The 23,151-nt window shown below is 44.3% G+C and overlaps 1 protein-coding gene across 2 annotated transcripts in view; it reads left to right on the top strand.

Moving 5' to 3' along the window:
* Dennd5a (DENN domain containing 5A) overlaps positions 1–23,151 on the top strand; it is a 66,762-nt gene that overhangs the window by 33,296 nt on the left and 10,315 nt on the right. For both annotated transcript variants that reach the window (XM_029479382.1, XM_021166335.1), the window contains 11 exons: positions 956–1,143; positions 6,669–6,986; positions 8,431–8,646; positions 9,078–9,312; positions 10,383–10,533; positions 11,577–11,670; positions 13,035–13,166; positions 15,792–15,944; positions 18,526–18,610; positions 21,275–21,359; positions 21,757–21,885. In XM_029479382.1, coding sequence (XP_029335242.1) covers positions 956–1,143; positions 6,669–6,986; positions 8,431–8,646; positions 9,078–9,312; positions 10,383–10,533; positions 11,577–11,670; positions 13,035–13,166; positions 15,792–15,944; positions 18,526–18,610; positions 21,275–21,359; positions 21,757–21,885 — 1,786 coding nt within the window. The remainder of the gene's footprint in view (positions 1–955; positions 1,144–6,668; positions 6,987–8,430; positions 8,647–9,077; positions 9,313–10,382; positions 10,534–11,576; positions 11,671–13,034; positions 13,167–15,791; positions 15,945–18,525; positions 18,611–21,274; positions 21,360–21,756; positions 21,886–23,151) is intronic.

The raw sequence follows: 23,151 nt of genomic DNA, 5'->3' as shown, positions 1-23,151 counted from the left end.
TCTGTATAGCTCTGGCTGTCCTGGAACTTACTTTGTAGACCAGGTTGGCCTCGAACTCAGAAATCCACCTGCCTCTGCTGGGATTAAAGGTGTGCGTTACCACGCCCAGCAAATCTGCTCCTTTATTTTTATTTTTTTTTATTACTTGTATACAAGCCCGAGTGATGAACTCTTTGCTCTTTGGTGATTAAGTCTCTAGCATCTGTCCCTTCTGCCCTGAGGTCAGAGCTGGACTGAAAGTGCCAGCCTCTACTCATGCCTTTCTGGTGATTAGAACTCACCTTGGAGCTAACCAGGGAGGCCTCTACCCCACCCCTAAGCCACCACTCATCTCAGTATCCAAAAATTTGCAGGGTTCTTATGAGCTATGTGCCAGGAACTGTGGACAAAGACCAAATATATATATATTCCTCACACAAATAGCAAATTAATTACAGGTCACACTTTCTTTTGATTAGCCAGGAGCGAGAGACAGTCTCACTAGCTTTAAGCTCATGACAATCTTTTTGCCTCAGCGTCAGTGTTGGGATTGTGGTCATGAGCCATCATGCCCAACTAAACTCGAAAAGTTGTATTGTGTGCTGTGACATGTCGGAGTGGTAAGTGATTTTTTTTTCTTCTTTGCTGTGTGTTGTGGAGAGCAGAGAATCCCGGCCACGCCCACTTTAGAACATATGCTTAACATATTCGTGATTAGTGGCTAGAGAAAGGTGCCATTTATTCTTTCTGTCATATTTCTATATATTACATTTTATTACTAGTTGGACATGTGTATTTGATAGGGGTCTCCCAGAGGGTCTGAGTCTGTGGCCTCCATGGGAGTCATAGTGGTCTTTGGGTCAGTTGAATTGTATCGACACTTGGAGCTTTCTCTTTGAGAAGCAAGTGTCTGAGTTGACTGGTTTGTTGAATATGCTTATTCTGTTCTTTTTTTTTTTTTTCCCCTCTGACTTAGATTACCAGAGACTGATGACTGTGGCGGAGACAATTACAGCTCTGATGTTTCCTTTCCAATGGCAGCATGTCTATGTCCCCATCCTCCCAGCTTCTCTCCTGCATTTCTTAGATGCTCCTGTACCATACCTGATGGGCTTGCATTCCAACGGCCTGGATGACCGCTCCAAGTTGGAGCTGCCTCAGGAGGTGAGAAGAGGAGCCAAGTGCTGAGCCACTCACCCTCTCCAGCATGGGGGAGAAGAGAGCCCAGCATGGTGCCACCAAGGGCCTTTTGGGGGCGAGTGGGGGGAGGGGAGGCTCGGAGACAGGGACAGGGAACATGAATAACTTCAGGAAAAAATACAGTGAACTGTTAGCCCCAAATTTATATTACTCCATCATCATGTGATGTACCCAGTATGTTTTTATTTATTTATTTATTTATTTATTTATTTATTTATTTATTTATTTTTCGAGACAGGGTTTCTCTGTGTAGCCCTGGCTGTCCTGGAACTCACTTTGTAGACCAGGCTGGCCTCGAACTCAGAAATCCGCCTGCCTCTGCCTCCCCAGTGCTGGGATTAAAGGCGTGCGCCACCAGGCCCGGCTATGTTTTTAGTTTTTATTATTGCTTCCCCCCCCCATACACTATTTTTTCAAACATGTTTCTCAGTTTTATTGCCATCTATGGCTAATATATACTTGTATTCCTGGGACAAATTCTGTACCCCTTAGGACTCTTCATCCTCATTCTCCATGCACTTTAGGCATGTGGCTATATAAAGCTGCTTGGAAACCAGCAGTGTTCTTAATGGACTGTTGGAGGAATTGTTTGTGTAAGAGACCCCAGTGTTCTGTGTGTTCTGGCGTGTGGACGCTCTGCTCTGTGGCTTTCTCCATCGTTGGAACAGCCTTTGCACTTGAGTTTCTGGCCTCCCACTGTGGTCTGCTTGGGGAGAAGTAGACGGTGGGAGGCAGGGCACTGACATGTCCTCCCAAAGTGGCTGTCTATGGCCTTAGAGTCCCGTTCACCCAGGCCACACAGCTTTGCCGGCAGTTGCCTAGCTGCCCTGATTTATTTTCTACCCTGATTTATAGCAGACAACCTCTGTGGGGGTAAAGAGCTGCGGGTCAGTATTTTAAAAGAGTAAAACATTACACAAGATGAGGTAAGAGTAATGGTATCCTTGAAACACACTTTTCTGTTTTTCTCAAAAGAATACATGTTCATAAAAGAACGCATGTTCGGGGCTGGTGAGATGGCTCAGCAGGTAAGAGCACCCGACTGCTCTTCCAAAGGTCCTTAGTTCAAATCCCAGCAACCACATGGTGGCTCACAACCATCCATAACAAGATCTGACTCCCTCTTCTGGTGTGTCTGAAGACAACTACAGTGTACTTACATATAATTAATAAATAAATCTTAAAAAAAAAAACAAAAAAACAAAAAAACGCATGCTCGTAGTTTTATAAAACGAGCAGTAAAGGAAGCATGAGCTCACATTTTATCCCTCAGGTAATTTAGCATTTTAGTTGACATCTTTGGACTATAAGGGGTCTTAAACTCCGCTGTTGGAGGGGAGTGTGACAGCAGGATGGAGGACCTTACTGTGGTTCTGTGCCAGGTAGCAGCAGGATACTGAGGTGGTAAGCCTCGAGTAGAAAGACACTTTCTGTAGAAGAGTGTTCATTTCTTAGACCCTCAAATTAGAATTCATCAGCTGCAGCCGTATCTTTGGCCATCAGAAGTCTGTAAAAAAGCCCTTTGTTCTTTTTAACACCAACACATGATCTCAGAGGCCTTGAGCAAATGAGAGCCTGAGCTGGTCTGGTGAGGCATCTTTTGTTTTGGCTTCTCTTTGGGGTTTCATTGTCTGAAGATGGAGCCATGTCAGAAAGTAAGCTTGAGAGCATTAGAGTGAGGGAAGGATGTTGTGATCATAAAAAGAGAAAGAACTACAAGAATATGTTCTGGTGGGGTGTGGGGGAGGGGATGCCCATGCTGAGGCATTCCTTCCCCCTGAGGGACCAGACACACCCCAGTAAAGTATAGAATAGAGTTTATTTAGGGCATGGGGAGGGGAGTTAAGAGAGTAGTAGAGGCAGAGAAAGGCAGAGAGAAGGAGAGAGTAGATAAGTGAAAGTCGGCCATGGAGAGAGGGGGGGAGGGAATGAGAGAGAAGGGGGACCAGGGGGCAAGAGGCAAGAGAGAGGCAAGAGTGTAAGAGTGAGAGGAGAGGCCAAGTGGCCCCTTTTATACTGGGCCAAGCCTACCTGGCTGTTGCCAGGTAACTGTGGGGCTGAGTATACCTGGCTGCTGCCAGGAACTGTGGGGGTGGAGTTTAGACAGAATACTAGCAAGGGGCTGTCCCTGTCTTCTCTGGGGACACTCTCAGTAGCTTTCCCCTAGGATCCTATGTGCTGAGGTGCCTCAGTGATGAACTCACAGAGGCACTGAGGGAGAACTGATTTGGCTTGGCATCTGAGGTTGGCAAAGGGCACTGTGGCCCTTTGAAGGAAGAGTTCAGGAGAGTTTGGGGGATCTGGAGGATTCATGAGGAATACCTTAGACAGTGGCTGTCTTACCATGCTCCCTTTCAGCATGGCAGAGGTGAGCAGAGAACTGATTGTTTGGCTTCAGTGTCTGCCACATTTTGCATCTTCGCAAAAAAGTCACACAGGTGCTGCTGGCGACGCTTGCGGATTTGATCATAGGTTTATAAATTGCTTCAGCTGCCAGCCTGTGCTGAGAGGAAACAGCATGAGACTGTTTTATGAGCCTAGAAGTTAAATGGCCTCTTTTTTCATTTTGCCCTCTTACCCCTCCCTTTTTGGCCCTGTTGTGCAGAATGACCAGTGAAGAGGTCTACTTAGCGGTTCCTGTGTATCTTAACCACCTCTGAAGTGTGTGCCTGAGCTGCGTTCTTCAGCCACCTCTCATCAAGGGCATCCATATATGTCCACAGAATTTGGGCTTGATAAAGTTCTTTATAGATGGGGCTGGAGAGATAGCTCAGTGTGAAGAGCATTGGCTATTCTTCCATTCCTAGAACCCACATGGTGGTGCCAGTTCAGGGGATCTGATACCCTCTTCTGACCTCCCCAGGTACCAAGTACACTTATGATGCCCAGACATGCATCCAGATGTATGGGAAGAGGGGCAATGAAGAAAGCATCAAACGCGCCATCCATGATTAGAGGGAGGTTTTTATTGTGAATAAGAGAGAAAATATCCAGAGCCTTGTGGAAGAGTCCAAACTAGAGAGAAAAAGAAGCAGACTAGACGTGACCAGGGCTAGGGAAGTAGGGTAAGAGGGTGGTAGCAGAAAATATTGAGTTATAAGGAGGATGAGTAGCTGCAGGAGGGCCGAGGGTTTGGGGTGGTGGTGAGAAGGGTGGTGAGGGGGCTTTGAAATGTGTGAAAGAGGTCTGAGTGAGGAGCCTGGAGGCTAGTGTGGACTTTGATATGCTGATAACTACAGGCATAAGTCAGTGGAACCTCTTGTCCCATTTGCCAAAAGCAAGGGAAATGACTCCTTTGGCTGATTTGGAGCCTGTTTTACAAGTTCCTGAGGAATGCTGACTTTTATCTAACCACCAGAAATCCTCCTGTAGGAGCTGGAATTGGGCTAAGACTGGATATGTGTACTGCCTAAGACCTGACACAGGCAAAGCATCCATACAGATTAAATAAATAAATAAATAAATAAGAATTCTTTATGGACTCTCTCTATTTGACTCACAGCAGTGGGAGAGAAGCTACCAAGCATTATTGGGTGGATCTAGATATTTTAGTTGCTTTCCTGTTTCTGGTTGGAAAAACTGTCCCCCACCCCCTTTTTAAAAGATGAGCCAAGGGGTAAGAGATGAAAATGTGTGCCTTTCATTTTGTCAGCTTTGTAAAGGACCCTTGACTAGATGAGTTGATTTTGTTTTGATTTTCTTTTTTGATGGCTTGGCCTAAGAGCATTAATAATGTTAAAAAAAGTAGTCTATCTTTTGGTTATAAATATTTGTTGGCCTTTAATTAGGCAGAGTCAACATTATCTAGTTGGAGGAACTCAGAAGTAAAGTTTAAAGTGGTTCTTCTAGTTTTTGGAGATTTGAGATGGAAAGCTTTCTTTTATAGTCACAGGTTGGTAGGGTGATTGATGCACTCAGCATGGGTCCGTTCACAATGCAGCTGCAGGAGATGAGTTTTGTGGAATGACTGTGTTAGCGAGCTTATCATGTTATCCTCTGCCTGCTTCTTTTAGAACATAAAGACTATTGAGACAAGGTTAAACTTGTGTGTCACTGGGACATCATTTGGCATATTGGAACAATGTCTTGCTAAAGGAAGGACCCTTATTTGATGCTATAAGGAAACCTGTTTCACATAGATTAAATGTTAAATGAGGGGCAGCAGTGAGGCAGCTCAGTTGGTAACGGTGTTTGCCAACAAACCTGACAGTCTGAGTTAAGTTCTTGGAACCCGCCTGGTGGAAAGAAAGAGCCTACTCCTGAATATTGTCTTTAATTTCGTTTGTGTACACACACTCAGTCACACACACATGTAAATGTCCTATAGAAATATTTGACATCATAATTCTCAAAACCAATACTAGCAGGTATCTCTTTGATATAACTGAGAGACACACACTCTTAACCGTTAGTAAGCCGTTGGAGTGAAGGCAATGCTACATGTCTTGTAAGGACAGATTAATAAGATAAGCATGATCTTCTAATTTATAGTGCAAGAAAATTAACAAGAACAAGGATTTTAAAGTATTAAATTGATCAAGCAAGACCTAAATATAAGCCAAGGTGATAGTGAACAGTTTTAGCATATGACTGGGGTCAAGCTGGGTTCAAATCCCAGTGTTATCAAGTAGTGATCGTAGGCATATGCTTGGCCTATATCACATTTTTAAATTAATTAATTAATAAGTATGGGTTTTACCTACATATATGTATGTCTCTGTGCCTGGTGTCCATGGAGGCAGAAGAGGACAGTGGGTCTGCTGGAGCTGGAGTTGTAGACAGTTGGGAGAGGCCATGTGGATGCTGGAAACTGAACTTGGGTCCTCTGGCAGAGAGCTGAGTCATTTCTCTGGCTCCTGTCTCTGGGTGTTTTGTCTTGTTTTGTTTTAAAGTTTATCTTTTAAGGTTAGTCCAAGACTGCCTGAACTCTGTAGCCTGAAACTCTATGCTAGCCTGAAACTCTTAGTGGTTCTCCTGCTTCAGTTTCCCCAAGTACTGTGATTATAGCCACGCATATCTTCTTTAGTCAGTTTCATCTGTAAAATAAGACTGGATAGTGACAAGTCCAGCCATTACTGAGTGCTGACTGTACTTCTGAGCATGAGCCAGCACTGTAACAGTCAAATCTTGAGAATTAGGAGTGAAGCCTAGAAGGGGTGAACACAAGTGCTCAGCACTGGTGCCAGACTTTGACACGTCTCACTCACGCACCGGAATCCATTGATTTGTGAAGCTTTTGAATGCTGCCGCCATCTTGGTTTCACAATTACTTTTAGCTATTTCCCCTAGCATTTAACTCTGGGGAAAGAGCCATGTTTCTAAGGTTTTATTTTAGAAAGCAGAGGGAGCTTGGGTGGAGGGACTGTCTCGTTGCCTGCCCCGTCTTTACTCTGCACCTCACATCTGTCAGTTGATCACCCGTTCGTTGTCCTTTCTAAAACCTCTCTCTCGGGGCTCCACTTGTTTACACCTCCTGTTTTCATTTCCAGGCTAACCTCTGCTTTGTGGATGTTGACAACCACTTCATTGAGTTGCCAGAGGACTTGCCTCAATTTCCCAACAAACTGGAGTTTGTCCAGGAGGTCTCTGAGATCCTCATGGCCTTTGGCGTTCCCCCTGAAGGGAACCTCCATTGCAGCGAAAGCGCCTCAAAGCTGAAGAGGATCCGAGCTTCTGAGCTTGTGTCTGACAAGAGGAACGGGAACATTGCCGGCTCCCCTTTGCACTCCTACGAGCTCCTCAAGGAAAATGAAACTATTGCTCGGTTGCAAGCTTTGGTCAAGAGGACTGGAGTGAGTTTGGAAAAAGTAAGATGCTAGAACTAAGTTTGTGACAGATTGGATCTGTGTTAGCGTGCCGTGTCAGCGTGCCGTGTCAGCGTGCCATGTTAGCGTGCCTGTGGAAGCTGCACTGAGGATGAGAAAAGATCCAGATCATTTTTTTTTATATAAGTTTTTCTAGTCAGGTTTCTCTGTGTAGACCTTGAACTTAAGAGCTCTGCCTGCCTCTGCCTCCCAAGTGCTGGGATTAAAGGTGTCACCACCGCCCAGTCGACAGTGCACATCTGTGAGCAGTGAAGGGATGGACCATGTGGGAGACTGAGCACAGCAGCTCTTCTAGCAATTGTCACTTGATCTAAGTCTTTTTTTTTGTTTTTGTTTTTTTGAGACAGGGTTTCTCTGTATAGCCCTGGCTGTCCTGGAACTCACTCTGTAGACCAGGCTGGCCTCGAACTCAGAAATCTGCCTGCCTCTGCCTCCCGAGGGCTGGGATTAAAGGTGTGCGCCACCATGCCCGGCACTTGATCTAAGTCTTAAGTCTGGGTGGCTTCTTGTGCAGGTCCGGGAGAGCCTGTTGCCATCTGTGTGAAATTCTGCAGAGTGACTGGGAAGAACTGAGGACCTTTCATATCCATTGCCCTGTGACCCAAGATTCAGAGCCTAGTCTAGAGCCCAGCTGCAGCTTAAACCAGATCCTGCGGTGCTGAACTCTGTCCAGGGGTACACCTGGCCTCTGGTTTCTGGATTTGATGATATTAAGCTTTCTGTGCTTTCTGCCCATGTCTTTACCTTCCCCATTCTCAGTGCTGAACACCTTTGGTTAGGTAAATATGCATGTTAGGTTGATGTCATGATTTTGTTGGACTTCCTTTTTTAGGGGTCAGCTATTTCATTTCTCTTCTATAAAGTACAGCAGAATAAAACATTTTTTTTTACCAGTTGAATAGAGAAATATTTAGGAAGATTAAAAATCTTATCTTATCTCTTTTTTAAAAAGAACAAGCCTTGAAAGGTAAGAAAGGTAATCCCCGGTCTGCAAAGAAAGAACCCAAAGAAAGGTAACACCCGGAGCAGGCCAGAGCCAGAGCGTGGCCGGGCGGCTCCTTGCTGGGGAGGTTTGCTCCTTTTGTTCCTTGGCTGGATTGCACTCAGTTTACTATGACTGCATCTCCACTTAGCTTGTTGTTGGATGTCTGCCTTCAGGTCGACCTCCTCTTTTCTCCATCTCAGAATCTCTCCTTTCCCCTTCCCTTTACTTCCTACCGGGTTGCAAGGCAAGAGTTAACTGCTAAGCCAAATCTCTTTAACTTCTAGACTCCCTCCCTTTATATTTCTTCCCATTTTTACTTTAGTTCTTACCTTCTCACCATTTGCTGCTAAGACCAATAGGGAAAAATCAGATGAATTCTATTTCTTGGCATAAAAGTATAATTGTTCATATCTTCACCTGACCCTCCTGCTTTTTTTAAAGCTGGAAGTTCGTGAAGATCCCAGTAGCAATAAAGATTTCAAAGTTCAATGTGATGAAGAAGAGCTCAGGATTTACCAGCTAAACATTCAAATCCGAGAAGTCTTTGCCAATCGCTTTACTCAGATGTTTGCCGATTATGAAGTGTTTGTCATCCAGCCCAGCCAGGATAAGGAGTCCTGGTTCACCAACAGGGAGCAGATGCAGAACTTTGATAAAGTAAGTGAGACCCTGCGGGCAGGTGCACATGAGAGCACCTTGCAGCCTGAAGAAGTGACTGCATATGACATCACTAGAAAAGTCAAGTGGAGAGGCAGGCATACAGATGATTACGGTTAGGTGATTTACCTCTAGCCGGTGCCCCTTCCCCTTGTTTTGGTTTTGTTTTGCTCTGTGGTCTATGAAAGGACTCTTTCTCTAGGCAGAGGTGTATATGTAGTTGAATGTCTGGGCTAGCTGTGTCAGATTTTTGGGAAATTGAACTTTTATGAGTGTTAACAAAGGGGATGAGGGTTGTAATTGGCTTTTCATAAGGGCGTAGGATGCTTCAAAGATTTGTCCCACTTCAGCCCTTGGGGATGTTGCCTGTGATGGTCAGGGCTGCTCTGTTCTCTTGTCTGTTGTTGACTGCTTCTCTTTGGTTCCACTAGGCATCCTTCCTGTCAGATCAGCCTGAGCCCTACCTGCCCTTCCTCTCAAGATTCCTAGAGACCCAGATGTTTGCATCTTTTATTGATAACAAGATCATGTGTCATGATGATGATGATAAAGACCCTGTCCTCCGGGTTTTTGACTCAAGGGTAGACAAGATCAGACTGTTGAATGTTCGAACACCTACTCTTAGGACATCTATGTACCAGAAGTGTACCACTGTGGATGAAGCAGGTGAGGCCTCCTTGGCCACTGGGACCTCATTGGTAACATGTCCCCTTTCCTCAACATGTATGCTTTCCTCATGGTTTGCCTTTGAGTATGTTATCCATGGCCTGCAGTGTTCTTCCTTTTTATTTGTTTGTTTGTTTGTTTGTTTAAAGGCAGGGTCTCTATGCCCTGGCTGTCCTGGCACCCACACTCGTGGAGCCCCACCTGCCTGTGCCTTACCACAGCGACTGAAGGTGTGCAGCACCATGCTTTGCTTTCTTCCTCAGTTTTTTGTTTTTGTTTTTTTTTTCTTTTGGTCTGGAAATTGTTTTTGAGGCAAGAGTCTCTCTTGACTGGCCTAGAACTGCTATTTAAGCCAGTCTGGCCTTGAACTCCTGCCTCTCAAAGTCACTTTTAAAATCAGGATTCCCCATCCTTTTCATTCCCCATAAAGTGTATTACACTTGAAAATGACCGTATTGGAACAGCTGAGGACAGTGAGGCTAGAGATCTGGCCACCCGAGGCTCTCCTATCTGCCATAAGAGTGAGCAGTCAGTTCTCAGCCCATCTGTAATCCATGTATTGAATCTGCAGCGTGATTGAGTTACTCTTGCCTGTTATCAGAAGATGTAGTGTCATGGGTCTACTGTAATATAGGGTTTAAGCTATGGAATGAAGAGTTAACCACTCCCCTCTTTAAAGGCTTTTTCAGAAGTAGAGATGTCATGGTGTCACCTGTGCACTTTGTTCCCCAAGCACCAGAGCTCTCACTGCAGATACACTAGAGCAGGCTTCTTGCCACTGATCTTGAATCCCCATCCTTTGGAACTGCTCTAGACCCAGTCTAGGCTTCTTCTGTATGTGCTCCAGGGCAGTTAGCTGAGATATTTATAAGAATTACTTCATCTATTTCTAATTCTTAGGGATGCCTGTCCTTCACTGCCCAATGGACAGGATGTTTTCCTGTTAGTGTATATTTCAGGCAAGAGGGTAAAAAAAAAATCAGTCTTTTTACTCTATCTTGGTTAGAAGTGAAAGAGTAGTTATGTCTTTAAAAAAAAGGTTGAATTGAATTTTTTTTTTTAAATCTCAGAAAAAGCAATTGAACTCCGTCTGGCAAAAATTGACCACACTGCAGTTCACCCACATCTTCTTGACATGAAAATTGGACAAGGAAAATATGAACCTGGCTTTTTCCCTAAGCTGCAGTCTGATGTGCTTTGCACCGGGCCAGCCAGCAACAAGTACGTAAACCTTAGAGATTCCCCAGCCTGATCATCAGGCACTGTTGTCACTGACCGCCAGAGTCTAAGCTAGCGTTGGTGTACACGGAAGACCTCGGGGGTTTTTCTTAGTATTTTATTATTTTGTGTGCATGAGTATTTTGTCTGCATCCATGCCTGTGTACCACTTGTATGGCTGGAAGCCAGAAGAGGACAAAGATCTTCTTGAGCTGGAATTGCAGATGGTTGTGAGCCACCATGTGAGTACCTAGAATTGAACTTAGGTCCTCTGGATGAAAGGTCGGTGCTCTTAACCACTGAGCCACTTCAGTATTTAAAGAATTTAAGAAACAAGTATGGATAAGACCTAAACTATGTAGGTGTCAGGGTGTCTTGTCAGCTTTTGTCTACACTGTACAAATTGGGTAACTCTTACAAATTGGATATTCCCAGGACTTGCAAGCAGCCAGGCAGCCAATGGGTTAAAATGACCTATGTGAACCCCATCTAACAGACAGCTATCTAGCTTTATGTCCTTAAACAGAGGTGTTGGGAATAACTGGGCCCTGACTGAAGGTGGCAACTTGGATGGTGGTTTTTTCCCCAGACAGCTTTGTATCTGCATGTGGAGCTTTGGTAGTTAATTGAAGACAAATGAACGGCTCACTCTCGGAGGCCTTCTCTTTTGTTCTCTCACTGATTTTTTAGCTGCTCACCCCACAGCCTTTGCATTGCCTCTGTGGTTTCCTGTGCTCACCATTAGCTGCCTAGACACTGGAGTTTTTTCTTGTTAGTTGGTCTTAGTGGATCTCTCTCTCTCTCTCTCTCTCTCTCTCTCTTTATCTCAAGACATGGTTTCTCTGTATAGCCCTGGCTGTCCTGGAACTCGATTTGTAGAACAGGCAGGCCTCGAACTCAGGAATCTGCCTGCCTCTGCCTTGTGATTGCTGGAATTATGGCTATCTTTTTATTTTTTGAGACAGGGTCTCTCTCACTGTGTATACCAGGTTGAACTTAGAACTCACAGAGTAGTGACTATTAATGGCCTCTTTTGATATTGTCAGGTGGACAAAAAGGAATGCCCCTGCCCAGTGGAGGCGGAAAGACCGGCAGAAGCAGCATACAGAACACTTGCGCTTAGACAATGACCAGAGAGAGGTAAGACGCCTTAGGAATGGCAAGGAGGCCCCTTCTGTCATGCTGCACTCACCCTGTCTGTCACTCTCTTAGCATTTAATAAGTTGCCCCAGCAGTGACCTCTCCCTGTGTCATTCTATAGAGAGCAGTGTTTTTCATGACAGCCAGCCAGATCATCCTGTATGTTCTGTTACTTGATAGGAATTTCTGAAGATGCCAGTCTGAAACTTGGAGAAATAAATGCCTTTAAAATTGGGGGTTTTTTTGTTTGTGGCACAGTAGGAAAGGAACTAATTTTGTTAAAATAGAAAGGAGGAAAGTGAACTGGTCGGGGCTGTGACTCTTACTCTGAGGACAGAGAACTTTTTCCTGGGCTTCTTTGTATCTCAGGTGATTGTGATATTTAGTTTTCAGTGCCGACTTGACACAATCTGGAATCACCTGGGAGGAATCCTAGTGTGTGGGGGGTGTCCAAATTAGGCTGGCCTATGAGTGTGTCTGGGTGGGACTGTCTTGATTACCTTAATTGACTTGAGAAGATTCTCTTGCTCTTGGTTGCACAGTTCCCTGGACAGTTAGTGCTGAATTGTGTAAGAGTAGAGAGAACGAACTGAGAACCAGCATGCTGCATCCTGCTCTGCTGATTGCAGATGGCATCAGCTCCCTCCAATGCCCGCTGCTGTGCTCCCTGATATGATAGACTGTATCTGCAGCTGTAAGCCCAAGGAAACCCTTTCTACCTGAATCCGCCTTAAGTTGCTTTTCTCAAGGTTTTATGGCAGCATTCGAAAAGAACTTAGCTTATTTCTTTCTTTATGTGGATAAGGAGGGGGATGGTTACCTCGTTACTGTTGTGTTGTGCTGAAGAGACATGACGACTAAGGCAGTTCTTAGGAAAGGTGGCAGGCATGTCTAAACTGTGCATTCCTAGCTGCATGTGCTCTAGGAGACCTGCGAATAAACCTGCGCAACATAGGACAGTAAATGGACTCAAGCCATCGTTTGTCTGTTTACATATTACAGTCTGTAACTGCATGCCGCGCTCCTAAGTGTAAACATCATATTGTAACATCAAACATTTGGCTGTGATTGCTGTTGTGTTTGTGTGTCGTATGCAAATGCTTGTATAAATGCCTCTCATGTCTTTACATCAAAGGTAGTTTATTATACTCACGTCAATAAAACCAGAAATTGTAGTATTTTGATTTTCCCCTTTAGTACAAGAATTACACTTAAGTTTTCTGCTTCCATGTATATTTGAGCCCAGGCATAGGCAAGCAAAGAAGGCGTGGGGGGTGCAGTGTCCTCCTTAGGAGCCCACCAGTTGGTTGCTATGGTTTCTGTCCATGGACATAAAAGGTCTTTGGTTTTTCTGTTTAATGTAGAAGTACATCCAGGAAGCCAGGAATATGGGCAGTACCATCCGTCAGCCCAAACTGTCCAACCTCTCTCCATCAGTCATTGCCCAGACCAACTGGAAGTTTGTAGAAGGCCTGCTGAAGGAATGTCGAAACAAGGTGAGCTGTGGGTACTCAGTGCTGCTGTTTCCCTTGGCAGCAAAAAAGAGATCATTGCTTGGCTCTGACCACTCCTTATTTTACTTAAAAAATGTGAGGGTAGGGATGGGGAGAGGGAGGTCAGGACAGCTTTGTAAGTCAGGTCTCTTCTGTCTTCATGTGGGGTCTGATGATGGAGCTCAGATCATCAGTTTGCCATGTATCTGTCTGCCTCATGCCTTACTGAATGGGATAATGCTAACCTTAGAAACTCGTTGCCTTATTAATGACAGAGTGTTTTGCATACGTGGAAATGCTTTTGCTTCTCTGTTGTAATCTAACAGTAATTGCTTTTCATATCTAGTAATGGTTTATGGGGCTAGAGAGATGGCTCAGTGGTTAAGAACACTGGATGCTCTTCCAGAGGACCCAGGTTCTATTCCCAGCTCCCACATGGCAGCTCACAACTGTCTGTACCTCTAGTTCTAGGGAATCTGACTCCCTTACACAGACACACATGCAGGAAAACATTGATGCTTTGTAGACCAGGCTGGCATGGAACTCAGTGTGCCACCACTGCCCGGCTAGAAAGATTAGTTTTTAATATTTAAATTTTAAGTGTAATTTCTAAGAAAAAGACTTCATACAAGTCAGAATATCATAATTTTTAGGACAACTCAGCTGATTTGTTCTCTGCTGCATCCTGAGAGTTATGAGTGAAATTGGAAGAAATTCATACTTTAAGAAGCTTGGGCTGGGGCCACAGGAGAGGGAAGATGATGCCGTGGGGAGATGGATCCTGAGAGCATGGCCAAGAGGACTGGCCAGTTGAAGTAGGAAAAGCCCAGGCAGAACATGGTCTGCCTTCTCATACTTGTCACTTCGCCCCCAAAAAAGCAAGAGAAGAAGAGGAAGAGGAAGGAAGGAAGAAAGAGCAGGAGGAAGGAGGAGGAACAGGCACAAGAGAAGGAGGAAGAGGAATAGGAGGAGGAAGAGCCCAATTTTTGTTGCCCGTATACTCCCTTGAGTATGGTCAAACTCCCAGTAACCAGCCCTTAAAGAAAACAGCCCTCCTCCATCCACCCCCAAACCAGAAGCCTTCGGTTGTGGAGAGCTACACCTCAGCGTCCTTAGCACAAGTTTTTAGAGTTCTCTTTGATGGTTTTCTGTATAGACTGTTATTTTTGGGGGCAGTGGGGTGGGGGTGGGATTCTTTGTTCAAATTAAGCAAACTTTATTTTCTCTCAGATAGCACTATCTACCCAAAGTGGGGTTCAAGAAAATAGCATCGAACACTGGAAAAGGATAAGGTTTATATTAACTCCAAACTCCAAGGCTAGGGGTGGGTCTCAAGAGGTTTTGGTCACATAAAAACTTGGCAGAACCTTTCAAAATTATTTGCCAGAATATCTCATCTCAGCAGAGTGGAGGTGTGGAACATGTCAAATTCCAGAAAATGGTCAAGACATGGTCAAATCCAAGTTTTATAGAAGACAGGAATCAACTTATTTTGACCTTGCAACAAGATAGGCTTTAATCTGGTCTGTATAGAGAGTTAGACCCTGTTTCAAACACAAAAAAAACACCCTAGATTATTCTATGAGAATTGATATTTTAAATTTCAGATTTGTTCAATTTTAAGATTTTATTATTTATTAATATTTTAAGGTTTATTTTGTTTAGTATGTAAGAGTATTTTGTCTGCATGTAATCTGTGCATTGCATGTGTGCCTGGTGCCTAAGGAAGTGATGAGCCTCCATGTGTGTGGTGGGAATCAAACCTGGGTCTTTTGAGAGAGCAACAAGTGTTCTCACCCACTGAGCGAGCCATCTTTGCAGTCCAAGATTTTGTGTTTTAAATGTGTGTGTGTGTGTATATCTCTGACTGTGTTTGCCTGCCTGCAAGTACCCTCAGAGGCCAGAGAGGGTATCAGGTCTCCTGGAGCTTGAGTTACTGGCTATTGTGAGCCGCCCAATTCTGGGACTGAACCCAAGCCCTCTTTATACGAGCAGTCCAGTGTCTAAACCCTGGGCTGTTTTATTCCCAGCCCCCTAGTTTAATTTTTAAACTGAGAGTTCATTCTAAGTCACTTGCGACTTTCTCCTATAGCGTTACCTTTCCTGCTATTAAAACCACTATTGATACATTTCTTGAAAGATTTCATGTTCCTCAGTCATCTTGGCATTGGTGTTGTTACATATTTGTAATAAGCATTTGTAGAGTTTTACCTGAAATTATTCTCAATAAGTTCTTTCCTCTTTGAGAGTTATTTTTAGGTTACATTTGCTTGAAGGTCTGTCCAGTACATTTTTTTAAGCCATGAGAATGGGGGAATAGCCAAGGTGGGCATGAGCAAAGGCTTTTTATTCAACTCCTTTCACCTCATAAAGGCAAAGATTTGAATCCAGAGTAATGAAATCTCTAGCTAGGATCACTTGCTGATAGCTGTGTTTTCGCCTCCTTAACTGAACTTTGGAAGCTTGCGTTCCCTATCACCTGGCCCACATGACTGACTATACACTGTCCCTGGGCTTCTTCATCTCATCCTTCCTAGCCCAGCACATGTGCCATGCAGACTGCCACAGCTCTCTGCAGCAGTGTGGTTCTACTCACTGTGGTGATCTGTCCTACTTATCCATTCCTAGACCAAGAGGATGCTGGTAGAGAAGATGGGTCGAGAGGCTGTGGAGCTGGGGCATGGGGAGGTGAACATCACCGGTGTGGAAGAGAACACTTTGATTGCCAGCCTCTGTGATCTTCTGGAGAGGATCTGGAGCCATGGGCTACAAGTGAAGCAGGTAATGGGTTTAGCCTTTGGTTTCATTACTAGTCTGGGATGCCAGTGGTTCTCAACCTCCCTAATGCTGTGACTCTTTATACAGTTCCTCATGTGGTGGTGACCCTCAACTATAAATTTTTTCATTACTACTTCATAACTATAATTTTGCTACTGTTATGAATTATGATGTAAATATCTGATATGTGGGGTAGGGGGTATCAACAGCTAAGCGAATGTGAGTTCAGCTTTTTTTTTTCTTATAAATAAGGTTTATACATCTATGTTTTTAAACCTTTGAAAGTGGCACCTTTTTCTAGGAGGCGGTGCCTCACACCTTTAGTCCCAGCACTGAGGCAAGAAACAGGCGGCTCTGTGAGTTCAAGGACAGCCTAGTCTACAGAGAGAGTTCTAGGACAGTTAGAGCTAAACAGAGAACCCCTGTCTTGAAAAACAAGATCAAACAAACAAAATGGCATCTTTCTTGGGAGTAAGTTGCAGATCAGCTTGGTTGGTCCTCTACTGTTGGCCTGTGTTTGGAGGTAGAACAGAGAGAGCTGAGTTGAGGGAGTAACAGACCTCATTAATTTACAGTCCTATTAGAAATGAGGCTCTTGCCGGGTGGTGGTGGCACACACCTTTAATCCCAGCACTTGGGAGACAGAGGCAGGCGGATTTCTGAGTTCAAGGCCAGCCTGATCTACAAATTGAGTACCATTACTATGTTGATTTACCACTAAGATAGAGTTCCACACTACAAGAAGGTAGGCTATGTGCAACTATGAGGATGAGATAAACTATAAGTAAACACACTAGAACCCTGGCATCTGGAGAGCCAAAGCTGTAACTGCTGACACATAGCTAGTTTTCCTTTTTGCCAAGGCACAAGTTCAAATAACATCTGGGAGTCTGAGTTAAGGGAGCAGTCTGCCCCTTAATGACAGGTCAGTTGGTCACCCTCAAACTGGTTTCCTTTATAATCATCCTTCAAAGTGTCACGACTCATGTGTGCTTGTGTATGTGTGTGTGTTTGTGTGTGTGTGTGTGCACATGCACATATGCAGACCTCAGGTGTCCTTCATTTTTATTTTCTTTTTGAGACAGGGTCTTTCGGTAGCCATTGCTGTCCTTAACTCTCTGATCCTTCTGCGTCTACCTCTGGAGTGTTGAAATTATCGGCATACCCTTGGCACCTGCTAGGCAAGCACTCTGCCAACTGAGCCATATCCCTAGCACTAAGATGATTTATTTTAGAGATTTAACATGGTGCTTTATTATTAGCAAGCACTGAGATATGATAGTATCTATCATTATTTTCATTAAATATAACACTCACTTTGTAAGATTATTTATAAGTTATGTTGCTAACATAATATATACTGAATTTTTATCAACTACATAGGAACTCAATCATGAATATGAAATATTTATCATCTGTGATAGTTATAGGGGCTGGGGAGATAGCTCAGTTGGTAAAATGCTTGCTCTACAAGCATGAGGACCTGAGAGTCCTGTCTCTAGAGCTCACATAAAGAAAGCTAATAGTGGTGAGTGTTTGTAATCCCACTGTGGGGGAGGAGGAGACCAGTAGATCCCTGGGGCTCACTTTGGATAGCAGGTATTTGATGAACTACAGGCCATTGAGAGATACTGACTGTCTTAGTCAAGGTTTCTATTCCTGGGCAAAACATCATGACCAAGAAGCAAGTTGGGGAGGACAGGGTTTTATTCAGCTTACACTTCCACACTGCTGTTCATCACTGAAGGAAGTCAGGACTGGAACTCAAGCAGGTCAGGAAGCAGGAGCTGATGCAGAGACCATGGAGGGATGTTCTTTACTGGCTTGCTTCCCCTGGCTTGCTCAGCCTGCTCTCTTATAGAACCAAGACTACCAGCCAGAGATGGCACCACCCACAAGGGGACCTTCCCCCTGATCACTAATTGAGAAAATGCCTTACAGCTGGATCTCGTGGAAGCATTTCCCCAACTGAAGCTCCTTTCTCTGTGATAACTCCAGCCTGTGTCAAGTTGATATAAAACTAGCCAGTACACTGACCTAAAAAAAAAAGATTGGAACTGGGCATAATTTAATCCAGCACTTAGGAGGCAGGGGCAGAGGCAGAGGCAGGAGGATCTCTGTGAGTTTGAGGCCAGCTTGGTTTATTTATCCCAGCCTGCAACTAAGGGCAAGATGAAGATGCCTTTAAATATAATAGGGAATTTAGACACTGTTACACAGACTCTTGACAGGCTAGGTGTGTGTGTGTGTGTGTGTGTGTGTGTGTGTGTGTGTGTAGGTTTAGGGTGGACAAGATATGACCTTGTCCAGTAGAGCATTTCAAGGTTGTCTTTTACACCCCTTTGAACACACGCCTCCTTTTAGCTCCTTTGTATGCTGGTTGGGAATTATTTCAGCTTTGGTTATCTTCCTTCTGTCTCTCCTGGGTTTTAGTAGGTGATGTATGTATGCCCATTGTGTGTATTGCGGGGAATTAAAACAGCATTTCTAGCAAAAAGTGGTTTTTGCTAGTATTTTTACAAAATAATTGTTCTCTGCATGTTGAACATCATTAGTAGTTGTTTCTCCCTCCCATTGCTTCCAGGGGAAATCAGCTTTGTGGTCCCATCTGTTACATTATCAGGAAAACCGGCAGAGAAAACTCACATCAGGAAGCCTTAGTACCTCAGGTAAGGCAGTTTGTGCACTTGTGTAGACTGTTTCAGCTCACTTTCCTGTCCCTCTCTACAGTGATCGTTACGATTCCTGTGTCCAGGCCACTGAAGCTTTTACTTATAGTGTTTTCTGTTTTAAAAAAATAAAGCCACTGGGCTGGAGAAATCTCAGCTTAGTGCTATGTGTGTTTGTTGTGGGGTTGGAGAGAGATGGCTCAGTGGTTAAGAGCACTTGCCACTCTTCCAGAGGACCTAGGTTCAGTTCCCAGCACCCACATGGTAGCTCACAGCTCCAGGGAACCCAATACCCTCTTTTTGTCAGGCATAAATACAGTGCACATACATACAGGCAAGGCACAAGTAGACATGAATAAAATCTTTTTATATAAAAAAGTGCTCATTGTTCTTCCAGAGAACCATAGTTCTGTTCCAAGCTCCATGTTGGGTAGATCACAACTATGTGTAACTCAGGCTCCAGAGAATCCAACTTCTGGTCTCCATGGGTGTACACACACACACACACACACACACACACACACACACACAGCTTGCTGAAACAGCACCACCTGCATCACAATGATGTTCTCATTTTCTGTTTCTGGACCCCTTTGATTAAGTAAAAGTAAGCAGCCTAATTTGGCTTCAAAAATGGACTGTAAATTAAACACAGAAAAACTGGGTTTTACTGTGGTCCTGCTGTTTGCAAGAAGCTTATTATTAGTTTTTATTTTTTAATTTCTCTGACATGGCATAGAGGCCAGAACAGGCCATGGGTCCCTGGAACTAGAGGTGCAGCCGGTTGTGAGCCACCATGTGGGTGCTGGGAATTAACCCTCTGGTCCTCTAGAAGAGTAGCCAATGCTCTTAGCTGCTTAGCCTTCTCTCTAGGTCTCCTTACCCTACCCCACAAAATAAAACCAAAGCAAAAACAAAATAAAAATACAACCTGGTGTTTGTAGGGACTCCAGGGATAATCTAGCCCATTCTCTTTATGAGGAAAAAAAAAATGAAGTCTAAAAAGGAATGAGATTGTTGTAAGATCATGCAGTAAGTTAATGAAAAAGAAAAGGCGTAATGAAAATGTCTGTTAGAAGCAAACCTCCTGTCTGCTCATCTAGGGTCCCTCATGCCGTCCTCAAGTGCCCCTTCCCATATGTGCCACAGGCACTGTCTCCTTTTACTTCTTGACTACGACTCTCTCTGTCTCTCCCCCCCCCCCCCCCCCTTTTTTTTTTTGTTTTTTTGTTTTTTGAGACCGGGTTTCTCTGTAGCCCTGGCTATCCTGGAACTCACTTTGTAGACCAGGCTGGCCTCAAACTCAGGAATCTGCCTGCCTCTGCCTCCCGAGTGCTGGGATTAAAGGCGTGCGCCACCACTGCCTGGCGACTATGACTCTCTTTATACCAGCCTTTCTTACTTTCAAGCTTCTTTCTTGGCTGGTCAGTCAGTTGGTCTGTCTGTCTGTCTGTCTTTTTCTTTTTCAAAGAGGTCTCACTGTGTGACCCTGGCTGTTTTGGAACTAGCTCTGTAGACCAGCTCCCCTCCCCTCCCCTCCCCTCCCCTCCTCTTGGTTTTGGTTTTTCGAAACAGGGTTCCTCTGTGTAGCTCTGGCTGTCCTGGAATTAGCTTTGTAGACCAGGCTATCCTTAAACTCACAGAGATCCACCTACCTCTGCCTCCCAAGTACTGGGATTAAAGGCGTACACTACTCCAATCAGCTATTCTTAATGGTAAAGTTAAGTTTGAATGGAATTTTGAAAAATTTCCTCCTTTGTATTTTACTTGGATTATGAACTTCATGCCCCTGAACTAGTTGTCCCTCAAGTAGCACTGACTCTGAATAGAAAATTGGCTGAAGGGCTGGTGAGATGGCTCAGTGGGTAAGAGCACCCGACTGCTCTTCCGAAGGTCCAGAGTTCAAATCCCAGCAACCACGTGGTGGCTCATAACCATCTGTAACGAGATCTGGCTCCCTCTTCTGGAGTGTCTGAGGACAGCTACAGTGTACTTACATATAATCAATAAATAAATCTTTAAAAAAAAAAAAAGAAGAAAATTGGCTGAAGACCAGGGACAAGCATTCCTGAAGGAGGCCATTTTCGTATACTTTGTGGGTGTGTAAACCTCAGAATTTCTCAGGAAGGTTATGGTAGTTACTGCCAAGGGACAAACTACAGCAAACTATTCTTAACAGTTTGGTGATGAAAACACTAAGCTTTATACATGGCATCTGGTACCAGATCAGAGATGTCATTCCTCCCTCAAGAGGATCTAAGCATTCTGGAACAGGTTCATTCTGGAACATTCTCTTGGCTATCTTGAAGACAGACTTGGGAGTGAGCAGTAGCTTCCTGTGGAAGTACTGTTCCCTGGTCATGACATCTGTGCTCATGATGAACTGGAGCTAGGCGTCAACTCTAGCCATGTCTCCCTCTGTTAAATGTAGCTTGTGATACCTTCACTGGCTCACTTACAGATTATCCAAAAAGTAAATAATATGCAAACGTTTCAAATCTGATTTCTGTTGGGAACCTAACAATATTTGTGAAATGGCTACTTAATGTATTAATGATGGAGCCAATTGTTTGTTGTAGCAATTTGTGGTTTGACATGTAAAAGACTCATTGGCTATTTGGATACTTGGGGTCTCTTTGGAGATTACAATCTTTGTTGTTCCAGGAATACTTCTTGATTCAGAACGGAGAAAGTCTGATGCCAGTGCCGTCATGTCTCCCCTGAGGATTTCCCTAATTCAGGATATGAGGTCCGTCTGCTCATTCACAAATTAACTACTAAATCTTGACTCTGCTGTTGCTTGGGTGTGATACTCAGCCCACAGGATTTCTGTGGCTGTTAAAGCATTTCAACTAGTTAAAGCTAGCTAGGAGTCTTCACTATTGGTCTTTGTATATTTATAAAAAGGTAGTTTTCCTGCCATTTTGCAGACTATACCAGGAGAAAGAGCATAGGTATCTCACAGTAATGGGGCTTGGCATTAGCCTGGCTTGCTGAAACCTATATTATCAGTTCTTTTTCCCAAAACTGTGAGAAGTGTGTCTGGCAAAGCCACAGAGAAGAGTGAGAAAGACTTCTAGGTGGAAAGGGGCTGTTCTGCCTGGATTCTGTTCATTTCCCATCCTACCCTACACTTCTTCCCTTAGGCACATCCAGAATATTGGGGAAATCAAGACTGATGTGGGAAAAGCCAGAGCGTGGGTGCGGCTGTCCATGGAGAAGAAGTTACTGTCCAGACACCTGAAGCAGCTTCTTTCAGACCATGAGCTCACCAAGTAAGGCCAGGCTCCAGGCTTGGCAGGTAGACTAGAGAATTGGGGGTGGGAAGGATAAATTCATCATTCCACAGCAGCAGCATCCAGCTAAAGTTAAGCTGCAGACTCACCATGTGTGCACCTCCCTCTATGTGCAGACTCACAGTGTATGCAACTCTCTCCATGTGCAGACTCACCGTGTGTGCACCTCTCTCCATCTGTAGACTCACTGTGTGTGCACCTCTCTCCATCTGTAGACTCACTGTGTGTGTACCTCTCCATCTTCAGACTCATACTTCTGCTTTCTGCTTCCCCTGCAGTTAAGCTGCAGACTCACCATGTGTGCACCTCCCTCTATGTGCAGACTCACAGTGTGTGCACCTCCCTCCACCTGCAGACTCACTGTGTGTACACCTCCCTCCATCTGCAGACTCACTGTGTGTGCACCTCTCTCCATCTGCAGACTCATCTTTCTGCTTTCTGCTTCCCCTGCCTTCAGTCTGTATGCTCAGAACTAGCAGTGCTGTTCTCCTTCCTGGAACCTTTGACCACGAGGCATTTCTTTGTTCTATTTATTTTTTGTCCTGAGAAGCAAAGGGTTGGAGAATTCAAGGGAACTTCTGAGTTGCCCCTTGTTTTTGCTGAGCCCAAGGCCAAGCAGAACAGCCAGTTAGTTCCCTTTCCTTCTTCCTTGACTGAGTCTCCTCAGAGCTTTCAGATAGCACACCTAGAACCTCTCCCTTCATACTTTCCATTAGGACAGAAAGGATGTCCAGGGGCTTACACTTGCCAGAGCCACAGTCTCCTGTTTGCCCACCTCTCTTCCCATTGTTCCTTCCCTTCTCTGCCTCTCATGTGACTCAACTCTGTCTTTTCAGTACATCTGACACACTCTCTCTCTCTCTCTTTTTCTTTTTTGTTCTTTTCTTGTTTTTGTGGTATTTGGGATTAAGAACCTTACACACTGGACAAATGTTGTGCCATTTACCCAGAAGTCCTCAGCCCTAATCTTGTGTTTTTAAAAACTGTAGTCCTATTAGAGGACATTAGCTTAAAATGCACTCAATATCCAGTTCTTGACCCCAGTGGCTACTCCAGCGAGTAGAAAATGAGGTTTGCATCAACAGATTGCATTTTGTAAGTGAGGAAAGTCTCTCAAACACACCTAATACATGTATTAGTTCATGTATCATTGCTAAAACAGACCACCCTGTGATGGATATTTTTTTTTTTTTTTTTTTTTTTTTTTTTTTTGGTTTTTCGAGACAGGGTTTCTCTGTGTAGCCC

The sequence above is a fragment of the Mus caroli genome, chromosome 7 (assembly GCF_900094665.2).
Source record: "Mus caroli chromosome 7, CAROLI_EIJ_v1.1, whole genome shotgun sequence".
Classification (NCBI taxonomy): domain Eukaryota; kingdom Metazoa; phylum Chordata; class Mammalia; order Rodentia; family Muridae; genus Mus; species Mus caroli.
The sequence above is the reverse complement of the archived record's forward strand: the minus strand, read 5'-3'. Positions and strand labels throughout refer to the sequence as shown.